The sequence below is a fragment of the Hypanus sabinus genome, chromosome 7 (genome assembly GCF_030144855.1).
Source record: "Hypanus sabinus isolate sHypSab1 chromosome 7, sHypSab1.hap1, whole genome shotgun sequence".
Lineage (NCBI taxonomy): Eukaryota > Metazoa > Chordata > Chondrichthyes > Myliobatiformes > Dasyatidae > Hypanus > Hypanus sabinus.
The window spans coordinates 110,987,908-111,003,688 of NC_082712.1; the positions used below are offsets into that span (position 1 = coordinate 110,987,908).

General features: G+C 53.3%; 1 protein-coding gene across 2 annotated transcripts in view; it reads right to left on the reverse strand.

Moving 5' to 3' along the window:
* Positions 1-15,781, reverse strand: part of LOC132397103 (CD151 antigen-like) — a 59,189-nt gene that overhangs the window by 12,354 nt on the left and 31,054 nt on the right. For both annotated transcript variants that reach the window (XM_059975400.1, XM_059975401.1), the window contains exons 3-5: positions 12,310-12,501; positions 3,998-4,072; positions 2,471-2,575 (exon numbers count right to left, since the gene is read on the reverse strand). In XM_059975400.1, the coding sequence (XP_059831383.1) occupies positions 2,471-2,575; positions 3,998-4,072; positions 12,310-12,501 (372 nt within the window). The remainder of the gene's footprint in view (positions 1-2,470; positions 2,576-3,997; positions 4,073-12,309; positions 12,502-15,781) is intronic.

Genomic DNA, 15,781 nt, shown 5'->3' on the forward strand with positions numbered 1-15,781 from the left:
ACCCCACCCTCACCCCATCCCGTGTGATGTTCAGTCCCACCCCACCCTCACCCCCCCCCCGTGTGATGTTCAGTCCCACCCCACCCTCACCCCATCCCGTGTGATGTTCAGTCCCACCCCACCCTCACCCCATCCCGTGTGATGTTCAGTCCCACCCCACCCTCACCCCACCCCGTGTGATGTTCAGTCCCACCCCACCCTCACCCCGTGTGATGTTCAGTCCCACCCCACCCTCACCCCACCCCTTGTGATGTTCAATCCCACCCCACCCTCACCCCCCCCCGTGTGATGTTCAGTCCCACCCCACCCTCACCCCATCCCGTGTGATGTTCAGTCCCACCCCACCCTCACCCCATCCCGTGTGATGTTCAGTCCCACCCCACCCTCACCCCACCCCGTGTGATGTTCAGTCCCACCCCACCCTCACCCCGTGTGATGTTCAGTCCCACCCCACCCTCACCCCACCCCTTGTGATGTTCAATCCCACCCCACCCTCACCCCACCCCGTGTGATGTTCAGTCCCACCCTCACCCCCTCGTGTGATGTTCAGTCCCGTCCCACCCTCACCCCTCCCCGTGTGATGTTCAGTCCCACCCCACCCTCACCCCATCCCGTGTGATGTTCAGTCCCGTCCCACCCCTCACCCCCCCATGTGATGTTCAGTCCCACCCCACCCTCACCCCACCCGTGTGATGTTCAGTCCCACCCCACCCTCACCCCACCCCGTGTGATGTTCAGTCCCACCCCACCCTCACCCCATCCCGTGTGATGTTCAGTCCCACCCCACCCTCACCCCCCCCCCGTGTGATGTTCAGTCCCAGACCCCTCACCCCCCCCGTGTGATGTTCAGTCCCAGACCCCTCACCCCCCCCGTGTGATGTTCAGTCCCACCCCACCCTCACCCCACCCCGTGTGCTGTTCAGTCCCACCCTCACCCCCCCGTGTGATGTTCAGTCCCACCCCACCCTCACCCCATCCCGTGTGATGTTCAGTCCCACCCCACCCTCACCCCACCCCGTGTGATGTTCAGTCCCAGACCCACCCTCACCCCATCCCGTGTGATGTTCAGTCCCACCCCTCACCCCCCCGTGTGATGTTCAGTCCCACCCCACCCTCACCCCACCCCGTGTGATGTTCAATCCCACCCCACCCTCACCCCACCCCGTGTGATGTTCAGTCCCACCCTCACCCCCTCGTGTGATGTTCAGTCCCGTCCCACCCCTCACCCCCCCGTGTGATGTTCAGTCCCACCCCACCCTCACCCCACCCGTGTGATGTTCAGTCCCAGACCCCTCACCCCACCCCTTGTGATGTTCAGTCCCACCCCCCCGTGTGACGTTCAGTCCCAGACCCCTCACCCCCCCGTGTGATGTTCAGTCCCACCCCACCCTCACCCCATCCCGTGTGATGTTCAGTCCCACCCCACCCCATGTGCTGTTCAGTCCCACCCTCACCCCCCCGTGTGATGTTCAGTCCCACCCCACCCTCACCCCACCCCGTGTGATGTTCAGTCCCAGACCCCTCACCCCCCCGTGTGATGTTCAGTCCCACCCCACCCTCACCCCCCCGTGTGATGTTCAGTCCCGTCCCACCCTCACCCCACCCCGTGTGATGTTCAGTCCCACCCCACCCTCACCCCCCCGTGTGATGTTCAGTCCCACCCGACCCTCACCCCCCCGTATGATGTTCAGTCCCACCCCTCACCCCCCCCGTGTGATGTTCAGTCCGACCCTCACCCTCACCCCCCCCGTGTGATGTTCAGTCCCACCCTCACCCCACCCCACCCTGTGCCGTGTTCAGTCCCACCCCACCCTCACCCCCCCGTGTGATGTTCAGTCCCAGACCCCTCACCCCCCCCGTGTGATGTTCAGTCCCACCCCTCACCCCACCCCGTGTGATGTTCAGTCCCACCCCACCCTCACCCCACCCCATGTGATGTTCAGTCCCACCCCACCCTCACCCCATCCCGTGTGATGTTCAGTCCCACCCCACCCTCACCCCATCCCGTGTGATGTTCAGTCCCACCCCTCACCCCACCCCGTGTGATGTTCAGTCCCACCCCACCCTCACCCCATCCCGTGTGATGTTCAGTCCCAACCCTCACCCCACCCCGTGTGATGTTCAGTCCCGTACCACCCTCACCCCATCCCGTGTGATGTTCAGTCCCAGACCCCTCACCCCATCCCGTGTGATGTTCAGTCCCACCGCTCACCCCACCCCACCCTGTGCCGTGTTCAGTCCCACCCCTCACCCCACCCCACCCTGTGCCGTGTTCAGTCCCACCCCTCACCCCACCCCACCCCACCCCGTGTTCAGTCCCACCCCTCACCCCACCCCACCCTGTGCCGTGTTCAGTCCCACCCCTCACCCCACCCCGTGTGATGTCCAGTCCCACCCCTCACCCCATCCCGTGTGATGTCCAGTCCCACCCCCCACCCCACCCCGTGTGATGTCCAGTCCCACCCCTCACCTCCTGCTGCAGTTTGTCGACGGCCTTGGTGATCTTCTCATTCCCGGCTACCCGGTACTTCTCAATCATTGTCACCCTCAGGTTTGTCTTCAGGTCATCACTCAGCTGTGCGGGAAGTGGCAAGGGAGTGAGTGGGAGGTGGGCGAGGATGGGAGAGAAACAGCAATATTTGAAATTAATGCTGATCAGCAAGGCATGCCACAGTCTACTGAAACAGTACAGAGTTGATCACAAACCCAGCCTCCCCTCCATCGATCTGTCTACATGTCCCATTGTCTCGGGAATGTAGTCATCAAGGACCCCTCCCACCCCAGAGATTCTCTCTCCTCTCCCCACACAGAAGATACAAAAGAACACAGACCACCAGGCTCGGGACAGCTTCTAACCCACTGTCATCAGATTCGTGAACAACCCTCTTGTACAGTAAGAAGGAATGCTGGCCTAACAATCTCACTTCGATCTTTATCATTTACCTGCACTGCACTTTTTCAATAGCTGTTACACTTTCTGTGCTGTTATTGTTTTACCATTACTCGCGTTCAATGCACTGCGTAATAATCTGATCTGCACATATGCTATATGGGCTTCTCCCTGTATCTCAGTAAATGTGACAATAATAAACGAATACTTTGCAGTTTATCCGTCTTTCTGCATTGCAGTTCATAGTCTGTGCTGCCCGCGCCCCACCTCGGTGGAATGGTCTGTCTGGAACACACCTCAGAGGCCGTGACAGTAAGCCTGCTCTATCGGTCCCCGCCACTAGGTGGCAGAGTGTACCGGCCCGCTCTACCTGAGCCGGGCACTGGCTGAGCTGCTCCCTAGTGTTGACTGTGGTTGGGACACATGGTGAAAGGAGAGTATGCAGAAGGCAGTGGATGGGGGGAGGGGAATAATGTTGTAATTTAAAATTATGTCATAAGCATGTATATAAAATTAGTTTTACAACAAGAGAGTTAATGTTCCATTATAAAATCTGATCCAATGGACCGGTTCGGTGAACGTGACCGCGGTCAATGTGTGGAGCTGCAGGAGGCTGAGAAACATATAAAACAGGAGGCTGCTGTGTGCTGGTTGTCAGGTTCCTGCTTGAGCTTTGAGCTTTATTCCCTCTTTAGCTACCACACTGCCCTAGGAGAGTCTCGCTCAATGGGTTTGATACAAGCAAGTAAGGACATGTTCGGCACAGCACAGTGGGCCGAAGGGCCTGTATTGTTCAGCAGGATTTCTATGTTTCTATAAAGCAGGTGCTCCTGTGAGGGCTGACATGGTGTCTCTACGCTGCTGGGGTGGGTTGGGAATACCCTGTGGGGGTGGGGAGAGTGCGGCTGCTGTCAGATACAGCCTTTGTCTGTGTCCTCTGGGATGCAATTGTGAGCTCAGAAACAGCAAGCACTATTCCTCGTGAAGCAGGGCAGAGGCATTGGGAGAGATGGAACCACTGTCACCAACTTGGTCCTTCTCCAGCTTCTCAGTCCTCAGGCCTCGAAGCATAGGGCCCCACGCTCCGGGAATGGGTACAGGGTTTACCTGCTGGTAATAGATGTATGCCAAGATGCCAGCCAGGATCTCCAGCAGGAAGATGAACAGCAGTAAAGCAAAATACTGGAAAGAGAAGAGAAACCGAGTTAGAGATGCAGCCTCCGGTGAGAAAGACACACACCCGTGCTCCGGTGACGCACAGCTCCTACACCGTGTGGGGACAGACCGAAACATCACACACAAATAACGCACCATACGGTACTCATCCCCAAGACCACACAGACACCCGTACTAACCCAAACACTGAGCAAGTGTGCACACACATCAAACAGACCCGCTAAGGGAGACGTTGTACAAGCCCAATACTGGGAGTTTGCAGCACATGACCCTACCCTTGCAATGGCACAGTGGACTGTATCGACCATCAACACAAAGCTGGGCACCATGAAGGCGTCCGTCGATCATTAATGTTAGGAGTTATGGGGAAAATGCAGAGTCAGCCATGATCTAATTACACAGGGGGACAGGTTTGCCATGCCGATGGCCGACCCCAGCTCCTATTTCTGAGCCCTTAAACGGATCCACGATGAGGACAGGAATATTCTGATTCAGGTGGTGTTCGTTGCTGTTGCACACTATCGCCATGCCAATCCCGAAGCATCGCTCAATACAATGCCTATTTCCCTTTTTTGACTATACTGATAGATTAATCAGGGTGTGGGGAGCAGCAGGACAGAGGGATGATAAAGCAGCCAATGGCAGACCAGGGCTTGATGGGCTGAATGGCCTATTTCTGTTCCTCTGCCTAATGATCTTATGGCATCAGTCATGGTGAGTGAAGCATCCTCTGGATACTGTGGGGGTTTGGGGAGAGATGGACACGGCACGAGATGGGGGCTGCAGAATCCCGGACGGGTGTCCGTACTTTGTATGGACACTGCAGGGCGTTTCCTGCTTTAAATGGTTAGCGTGATGTAATTGCAGCTTGGGGCAGTTTAGAACTGTTCTGTAAGGAGCTTGTACATTCTCCCCATGGGTTACCGCCCACAGTCCAAAGACGTACCGGCGGGTTAACTGGTCATTTTAAATTGCCCTGTGATTAGGTTACGGTTAATCAGGGTTGTAGGGTTGCTGGGGTGGTGAAGTTCAAAGGACTGGTGGCCTACTCTGCTTCATATTGCTAAATAAATAAACAAACACACAAATTAATCACCGGCCGGTTGTTGCTATGGTCACCATTCCTTCAGGTAGATATCTGCAGACAAGCCTGGCCAAAGCTGCAACTCAACCCCAGAGAGACTGAGCCCACCTTACAGTAATCACCTTCCCCCCCCCACCATTGTGTTCCAGACCTCCGAGTCACCGCTGGTGGGCACAAGGATGGCACCGGGGGGGAAATCCAGGAGGTTGAGCCCGTCTCCCACAGAGCAAGCACTGGATGTGTCCGGCCAGTAAAATTCCCAGGAATGGGAGAAGCTGCAGAGTAGTCAGACCCCTGCCCACCAGCAGCACAGCATCTACAGGAGACACTGCCTCCAGAAGCACACCTCCACCTTCAAAGCTCAGCACCATCTGGGCCAGGCTCCCTTCGGCCAGAGGTACAGAAGCCTGAAGCCCCACCACCAGGGTTGACAGCAGATACCCCCTTCAGCTGCTCAGCTCTTTAACCAGGCAGCACAACCCCAATCACCACCTCAGTACAACAACGGTTGGCACTCTGAAATCCAACCTCTTGTTTACCTGTGTCCCTGCCTGTGAGATTTTAGATAATTTACCTGTGTCCCTGCCTGTGTGATTTTTGGATAATGTATGTTTCATTTGTGCTTTTTTTGTGAACTTTGTGTGCTGGATCTCTGTGCCCATGACACTGCAGCAAGTGATGTTTGTTCAGGTGTGTGACAATCAACTCAACCAGGCTTCAGGCGTTCCCTTAGGCCGCAGAATCTTTAGCCAAGCCCAGGGCATGAGTTTGAAACTGATCCCTGGTCTCTGAGAACAAACCCAGGCCTTTACCGTCAAACCCAAGACGCCAGGCTTCAGGAACTGACACAAGTCCTGAACAATGACTTAGTTTTCTGGCACAAACCCAGAGCTCAAGTCTCAGAAATAAATCAGACTACAGAACACAAAGATAGGCTGCCAGCCTCCTGTTGTGCCTGTTCACATTATCAAACCTCACTCTGGGTCAGGTGTACAGTCCCACATGTCACACACCAGCCCACACCCATGCTCTGAAAGGCCAGACAACAACGGCTGGGGCCATTTGAGACTGACCATGGTGGCTGGGCACACGGCCAGCCCTCCCCATATCACAGCAGCATTTCCATTTCCAAGGTAAACACACCCGGGCTGTGCAAACTTTCTCATCAGCTGGGAATGCAGCTGAGATACTGATTCCAGAACATTCTGAATAAAACCAGGAGCACTGTACTACACTTAGCCTGACAAGACTAATCCACAGACTGTGACCATCCCCAAGCAGAGGGAGGTGGGGTGGGGGTGAATTAAATACATTCCCAGTGGTAGAAGATGACACTGACCGTCCCTGGCCAGGGGCCCACGGTTGTCAAGGGTGTTGCCGGGGGTTTGATGTCTGGGCTTCCAGGCAACGACAGGCCCTGCAGAGGCCAGGAAGCTCACCAGCCAAATTTCAGGGCACATGGTGCTGGGGTTGCTACGCCTGAGGTTGGCAGGGTATTGGGGCCTGGGATTCAGAGCGCGCGGATGCCATGGCTGTTGGGCCCTGAGGATGCCAGAAGTGTTGGGGCCAGTGGGTGCTGGCGTGCCAGGGTCGTGGATTCCAGGGGCTTGCAGGCTCTAGGGTTTGAGCCCTGTGGATGCTGGAGGCGTCAGGGCTCGTGTTTGCTGTGCTGTAGTTGCCAAGGGCAGCGGGCCCTCCGGTTGCCGGGACTGCTATGTGTCATGATTACTGGAGTTTACAAAATCTGTCCTCACTGAGGCAGGTCCCGGCCTGTCCTACATTCCAACATCCTCCCTGCTGATTTGCGCTGTTCTCACTGACTGAACACAGTTCCGTCAGTGGCCGCACAATGAGGAGCAAGCACCTTGCAGAACAGTCTGGCTGGCAACAAACCAACCGTCTGGGTTGGAGGCTGAAGCTACTCTCACATCCCTGACATAACCTCTGCTCCAGTCATTCCTGTCCTCACCCCTGGGCCAGAGCCAGGAGACAAAATGCAAAGCTATCCTGACCCTGAGGCCCAGCCCAAATTACCCTCATCTACAGCTTCACATCAAACTTGTCAGCATGCTTGTCCAGTTCCTCCTGCCCCATATTCACTCCGCTTCCCTTTAAATGGCCAGGACCCGCTGTGGGTTCTCCTGGTGTATTCAGAGTTCTCCAGCACCAACAGGGTTGTAGACGTAAAGCCTTTGGTCCATCTAGTCCATGCCAACCATTTACACCAATCCAGTTTACCCTCATCAGCCCCCTGCAGACCCTACCCATTCACCTGCACCGCGGCTCACTTACGTACTCAATGAGTACATCTTTGGGATGCGAGAGGAAACCAGAGTAAGCAGGTCGTAACGGGAACGTGCAAACTCCACCCCACGTAGCGCCTAAAGTCAGGATCGAACCCGGGCCTCTGGCGCAGTGCTGGCCCCTAGGGACAGCATTAACCCAGAAGAGGGAACGTTCTCTCCCCAACAACACCAACTCCCTCTGTAGACACTTTCTCACTTGATGAGCCCTTGCAACAGGTTTGGCTTTCTTATTTTAGCTTTTCCAAAACTCCTAACCTGTCACGCCGTTCATTCTCGGCCCATCTGCCTCTCCCCGTGTTGTTATCTTCTCCCTGGCAGAACGTCGGTGTCACTGAATTGCCCGTTAACCGAGGAGACAGGTAAGCATTAATCTTTTTTGTGTGCCTGCAGTCCTACAGACCAGACTGGATTTACCTCCCGAGGGACAAGGTGGGCTTTTAAACAATTCTGTAGCTTCAAGTTCACTTTTATCAGGCAAAGATTTCCCTTTTAGTTCCAAGTTTATTTCATTACTTGGATCCAAATTCCCCAGCTGCTGAGGTGGGATTCGAACTCAGACTGCCAGCCTATTAACCCGACCGCTACGCTCCTGTAACCTCAGGACATCGTGCCCGCAGGTTCTGCCTTAATCCCTCACTCAGCAGGCCTGAGCCAAATGTGCCAACAATCAGGAGCTACAGCCTGGGCAGGCCAGTTTGCTTGTATCCCAGAACATCGCCAAAAGCTGTGCCTTTGCGTCTCGGTCACTATCGCTGAGAGACACCTGTCCAAGGTGGGGCAGGGAGAGGGGCCAGCTTCCTGTCCGAGTCTGTTTCACCCACTTTCTGAGCACGGGGCAGATCATCATTGGAGTGCAGAGAAGCACGGAGGGCCAGTGCGTGTGAGAACACGGGAAATCCGGGTCCTTTCAATCCCCATTCAGTAAGATCTTGAAGCTCACACCACACCCATTTCAGCCAAACTCTGCAGGATACGTTCTACTCCATGTACCCCCCGGATGGTGCACTCATGGGGTTCTGACAGCACCTCCCTGGGGCACAGTGGCAAGGCTGAGTAAACAGGAAATGCTCTCACAATGAAAAGCAGTGGGAGAAATGGGCAAGAGGGATGTGACCAACGGAACCCGCCCCCAGATCAGTTCTTTTAATGTTTGTTGACCTGCTGGAAGGAAATGAGATGCAAGGGTTGCCAATGAAGACTGTACTGTACAGAAATGTCGCAGCTCTACAATGGGAAACAGAAAGGTTGAGTAATTTGACAAAACCCTGGCAAAGGGAGTTTAATGTCAGGGAAGTGCATAACATCACACTTCCGTACCAGGAATCACAAGGCGGGTTCTTTTGATAGGCAGAGACACAAGCAAGTGAAGGTCAGAGGGATCGAGGTGTTTAATGCCCGAACCACAGAAACTGAGCAGGCAAGTCCAACAACTGATTAAGATGACAAAGGATATACTGGCCTTTATTGCAAAGGGATTGGGATTTAAGAATGAGGTTTTGTTGTACAGGGTACTGGTGAGGTCACACTTAGAATATTAAACTGAATGTGGATACTCTTATCTATACAGACATTACAGTAACACTGGAAGCAGAAGAGATGCTTCTCCAGATTCCCGGGATGAGAGGGTGTTCCTATCCAGAGAACCTAAACTTTGTTTGTCTCGCCTGGAGTTCAGAAGAATGAAGGGTGAATTTATTCAATCATTTAAGATCCTAAGGGGACTTGACAGGGTAGAACATGGAATGTTTCTATTGTGGGAGAGACATGAAGAAGGGGACACAATAAGGTATTTAGCGCCGAGCTGCGTAGAGATCTCAGTGGGTAGTGAAACTCCGGAATTCTCAGCCTCAGGGCGGCAGGGGCCGGTTCATCAGGATATAGTCAAGCTTGGAGACACAAGTTTTGGAAGATCTAGGAATTGACAGGTATGGAAAACTGGCCCAGAGGAGTTAACAGCAACATAGATCAGAAATGATCATTCTGAACGATGGGCAGGCCTGAGAACCTAGCTCCTGCACCTGTTCCGATTTTCTTCTTATTTTATACAAAAACTGTTTGCTCTTCTTGATAGGCCGACCTTCTAACGCCAGGAATTCGCCAGCTAAATCTCTGTTCAACTGGCTCTGATATTACCTTTTCATATGTTCTCACAATACATATTAATAATTGCCCACTGAGCCTATGCCAGCCCTCATTTTGCCACACATCTACACACTTTTGGGTCATTTAACCCTTTGTAGGTGGGCAGAAACCAGAGGTGCTGACGTGGTCCCAGGGAGAAATGACATACCCTCAGCATGCCGCTGAATCTGTGAGGCAGCAGCCCTTACAGTGTGCTGTCCTAAACTCTGATGCAGAGATTTGAAATGGGGGGAATGAACAACACGTGGGCATGTTGCAGATTCGGGCTGTGGATTCATCGGGGTGCAGGGGCACAGCTCAATGGCCAGAGGACAAGTGTTGCTGTGTTGAAGGTTTCCCGACTTCCTAACATGGAGCCAGCTGCAATGAGATTAGGCTATGGATAGAAGCATTCTGCTGCTTTTAGACACGGGGGCCTTGGCAGTGCACATGCTGTTTGATCTTCCCAGAGGAACTGACACTCCATCGTCCATGGGGAGACATCCCAGCCTCTCAGCACACACAATGGCTCCGGGCACTGCGAAATGGACACACAAACCACAACCTCAGCGAGTGACAGTGAGAACGGGTACAGACATCTGGGCTGGATCATCGACAACACCACAGTCCACTGCGACGTTTCCGTGGCCTGATAAACCCCGGGAATAGAGAGGGGAGGAGAGACCCAGGGGCTAGGAGAGGGTGGGGAGAGACCCATTAAGCTGTAAACTAGAACTTAGCAACTTGGAAAAGAACTGAGGAAACCAACACACTCTCCAAGGAACTCGTGTATAGCGGAGACACAAAGTGCAGACGCTGGAAACTGGATCAACAAGCAATCTGTGGGAGGAGTCAGCAGGTCGAGCAGCATCTGCAGGAGAGAGAGGAACTGTCAATGTTTCGGGTTGAGCAGTGACTGCAGGAGGGAGAGGAACTGTCAATGTTTCGGGTTGAGCAGCATCTGCAGGAGGGAGAGGAACTGTCAATGTTTCGGGTTGAGCAGTGACTGCAGGAGAGAGAGGAACTGTCAATGTTTCGGGTTGAGCAGTGACTGCAGGAGGGAGAGGAACTGTCAATGTTTCGGGTCGAGCAGTGACTGCAGGAGAGAGAGGAACTGTCAATGTTTCGGGTTGAGCAGCATCTGCAGGAGAGAGAGGAACTGTCAATGTTTCGGGTTGAGCAGTGACTGCAGGAGGGAGAGGAACTGTCAATGTTTCGGGTTGAGCAGCATCTGCAGGAGGGAGAGGAACTGTCAATGTTTCGGGTTGAGCAGTGACTGCAGGAGAGAGAGGAACTGTCAATGTTTCGGGTTGAGCAGTGACTGCAGGAGGGAGAGGAACTGTCAATGTTTCGGGTCGAGCAGTGACTGCAGGAGAGAGAGGAACTGTCAATGTTTCGGGTTGAGCAGTGACTGCAGGAGAGAGAGGAACTGTCAATGTTTCGGGTTGAGCAGCATCTACAGGAGGGAGAGGAACTGTCAATGTTTCGGGTTGAGCAGTGACTGCAGGAGGGAGAGGAACTGTCAATGTTTCGGGTTGAGCAGCATCTGCAGGAGGGAGAGGAACTGTCAATGTTTCGGGTTGAGCAGTGACTGCAGGAGGGAGAGGAACTGTCAATGTTTCGGGTTGAGCAGCATCTGCAGGAGGGAAAGGAACTGTCAATGTTTCGGGTTGAGCAGCATCTGCAGGAGGGAGAGGAACTGTCAATGTTTCGGGTTGAGCAGCATCTACAGGAGGGAGAGGAACTGTCAATGTTTCGGGTTGAGCAGTGACTGCAGGAGGGAGAGGAACTGTCAATGTTTCGGGTTGAGCAGCATCTGCAGGAGGGAGAGGAACTGTCAATGTTTCGGGTTGAGCAGCATCTGCAGGAGAGAGAGGAACTGTCAATGTTTCGGGTCGAGCAGTGACTGCAGGAGGGAGAGGAACTGTCAATGTTTCGGGTTGAGCAGCATCTGCAGGAGAGAGAGGAACTGTCAATGTTTCGGGTTGAGCAGTGACTGCAGGGGAGAGAGAAGGAAGATAGACTGTGTAAAGAGAGTTCTGATTGTGTTAGTGATGGAAACACAAGTGTGAACACTGGAACCATGATGCTACTGCAAGACTGGTCAGGGATAGGGAGCAACAAAGCAGGTTGAGCAGTATCTGTGGAAGGAATGAAATTATCGCTGGTCTGGGTCAAAACCCTGCATCTGCTCAACCGCAGAGTTACTCCAGCAGATTGCATGCTCCAGATTCCAGCATCTGCAATGTCTTGCATCAAACCTAGAGACAGGATTCTCAACCGGTTTGAGGTCTAACCCAGGTCTGCTGTAGAAATGGTGACTGCTGAGTACATGCTTACTCACATACACACACAGTACCAGCTCTAGAACCCATCAGTTTAACCCCCGGTAACTCTCTCCACTCGCTGACACGTATGTGCTTCCTGCAGTGAACTGCAGCCTTTCACTGAAGTGTCTTAGCACTCTTTCAGGGGAGTACGGGATACCAAGAGACAGTGTTCGATACCAATGTACAGTGTCAAAGATTCCCTTGGTAGACCAGCAACGCACAATGTGAAGCGGTTAAATCACCACTGAAAACCGATCCCTAGTTTCACGCGAAGGGCACACATCGAAATCCTCACATCAGAACACCGAGCAAGGCTCAAGAAGTCCCAGACTTTCCACTTCCATTCGGGAGGAACTGGGAGCACAGCCAGGCTAAAGGTCAAGAGAAGACCGAGCTCTTTACCCACTGAAGTAGGTTCTTCCTCTCCTTGAAGGTGGCGCAGCAACCGAGGATCCCGGTCAGCATGACAACTGCGCCGGCCACCACCAGGATGTAGGCGGTGGCTGCATAGATGCTGGAGGATAATAGGCTGATGTAGTCGCTCTTCTCGGCCAGGGTCCAAATGCCAACAGCCATCACCACACCCCCGGCCAGCTGCAGAGAGAGACAGAGGAATAATTCCCAACACCACCAGGGCCAGCGTCCCCACTCACCCGCAGCGCTGCACCCCCTCCTTCACCACCCCAGCAGTGCAAGAACTGACCCCCCCCCCCCAGAGAACAAACTCCTCGAGAAAGACCAAGGCCAGCAGCAGGGCCACCCTGGCCGGACCAGCTCACCCCAACAGCACGATTTGCCCTTCTGTGTGGTCCGCTTAGCCCAGCAGGCAGGACCAGTGTCACCAGCAGGGTTTCGGCACAGGTGGAGCTTCTCACCAAGACAAGACCATATGTCAAGGAGCTGGATTGTTCTGCAGGTGTCCTAAACTCCCCCACTAAGGGAAACATCCTCTCCACGCCCACTCTATTTGTGTCCTCAGGTCCTAGACTCCCCCACTAAGGGAAACATCCTCTCCACGCCCACTCTATCTGTGTCCTCAGGTCCTAGACTCCCCCACTAAGGGAAACATCCTCTCCACGCCCACTCTATCTGTGTCCTCAGGTCCTAGACTCCCCCACTAAGGGAAACATCCTCTCCACGTCCACTCTATCTGTGTCCTCAGGTCCTAGACTCCCCCACTAAGGGAAACATCCTCTCCACGCCCACACTATCTGTGTCCTCAGGTCCTAGACTCCCCCACTAAGGGAAACATCCTCTCCACGCCCACTCTATTTGTGTCCTCAGGTCCTAGACTCCCCCACTAAGGGAAACATCCTCTCCACGCCCATTCTATCTGTGTCCTCAGGTCCTAGACTCCCCCACTAAGGGAAACATCCTCTCCACGCCCACTCTATCTGTGTCCTCAGGTCCTAAACTCCCCCACTAAGGAAAACATCCTCTCCACGTCCACTCTATCTGTGTCCTCAGGTCCTAGACTCCCCCACTAAGGAAAACATCCTCTCCACGTCCACTCTATCTGTGTCCTCAGGTCCTAGACTCCCCCACTAAGGAAAACATCCTCTCCACGTCCACTCTATCTGTGTCCTCAGGTCCTAAACTCCCCCACTAAGGGAAACATCCTCTCCACGCCCACTCTATTTGTGTCCTCAGGTCCTAAACTCCCCCACTAAGGAAAACATCCTCTCCACGTCCACTCTATCTGTGTCCTCAGGTCCTAGACTCCCCCACTAAGGGAAACATCCTCTCCACGCCCACTCTGTCTGTGTCCTCAGGTCCTAGACTTCTCTACTAAGGGAAACATCCTCTCCACGTCCACTCTATCTGTGTCCTCAGATCCTAGACTTCTCTACTAAGGGAAACATCCTCTCCACGTCCACTCTATCTGTGTCCTCAGATCCTAGACTCCCCCCAATATAGGAAACATCCTCTCCACGCCCACTCTGTCTGTGTCCTCAGGTCCTAGACTTCTCTACTAAGGGAAACATCCTCTCCACGTCCACTCTGTCTGTGTCCTCTGGTCCTAGACTCCCCCCAATATAGGAAACATCCCCTCCACGTCCACTCTGTCTGTGTGTCCTCAGATCCTAGACTCCCCCACTAAGGGAAACATCCTCTCCACGTCCACTCTGTCTATGTCCTCAGGTCCTAGACTCCCCCCAATATAGGAAACATCCCCTCCACGTCCACTCTGTCTGTGTGTCCTCAGGTCCTAGACTCCCCCACTAAGGGAAACATCCTCTCCACGCCCACTCTATCTGTGTCCTCAGGTCCTAGACTCCCCCACTAAGGGAAACATCCTCTCCACGTCCACTTTATCTGTGTCCTCAGGTCCTAGACTCCCCTACGAAGGGAAACATCCTCTCCACGTCCACTCTATCTGTGTCCTCAGGTCCTAGACTCCCCTACGAAGGGAAACATCCTCTCCACGTCCACTCTGTCTGTGTGTCCTCAGATCCTAGACTTCTCTACTAAGGGAAACATCCTCTCCACGTCCACTCTATCTGTGTCCTCTGGTCCTAGACTCCCTCACTAAGGGAAACATCGTCTCCACGTCCACTCTATCTGTGTCCTCAGGTCCTAGACTTCCCCCACTAAGGAAAACATCCTCTCCACGTCCACTCTATCTGTGTCCTCAGGTCTTAGACTCCCCCACTAAGGGAAACATCCTCTCCATGTCCACTCTATCTGTGTCAATAGACAATAGACAATAGGTGCAGAAGTAGACCATTCGGCCCCTCGAGTCTGCACCGCCATTCTGAGATCATGGCTGATCATTCACTATCAATACCCAGTCCCTGCCTTGTCCCCATATCCCTTGATTCCCCTATCCATCAGATATCTATCTAGCTCCTTCTTGAAAGCATCCAGAGAATTGGCCTCCACCGTCTTCCGAGGCAGTGCATTCCACTCCTCCACAACTCTCTGGGAGAAGAAGCTCTTCCTCAACTCTGTTTTAAATAACTGACCTCTTATTCTCAATCCATGCCCTCTGGTACTGGACTCTCCCAACATCTGGAACATATTTCCTGCCTCAATCCTATCAAATCCTTTAATTATCTTAAACGTTTCAATCAGATCCCCTCTCAATCTCCTCAATTCCAGCGTGTACAAGCCCAATCTCTCCAATCTCTCTGTGTAAGACAGCCCTGCCATCCCAGGAATCAACCTAGTGAATCTACGCTGCACTTCCTCAATTGCCAGAATGTCTTTCCTTAAACCTGGAGACCAAAACTGTACACAATATTCCAGGTGTGGTCTCACCAGGGCCCTGTACAAATGCAAAAGGACATCCTTGCTCTTGTACTCAATTCCCCTTGTAATATAGGCCAACATTCCATTTGCCCTCTTCACTGCCTGTTGCACTTGCTCATTCACCTTCATTGACTGATGAACTAGGACTCCTAGGTCTCTTTGCATTTCTCCCTTACCTAACTCTACACCGTTCAGACAATACTCTGCCCTCTTGTTCCTGCTTCCAAAGTGGATAACTTCACATTTATTCACATTGAATGACATCTGCCAAGTATCTGCCCACTCACCCAGCCTATCCAAGTCTCCCTGTATTCTCCTAACGTCCTCTTCGCATGTCACACTGCCACCCAGTTTAGTATCGTCAGCAAACTTGCTGATATAGTTTTCAATGTCCTCATCTAAATCGTTGACATAAATCGTAAAGAGCTGTGGTCCCAATACAGAGCCCTGTGGTACCCCACCAGTCACCTCCAGCCAGTCTGAGAAACACCCATTCACTGCTACCCTTTGCTTTCTATCTGCCAACCAGTTTTCTATCCATGTTGAAACCCTGCCCCCAATGCCATGAGCTCTGATTTTACTCACCGATCTCCTATGTGGCACCTTATCGAATGCCTTCTGA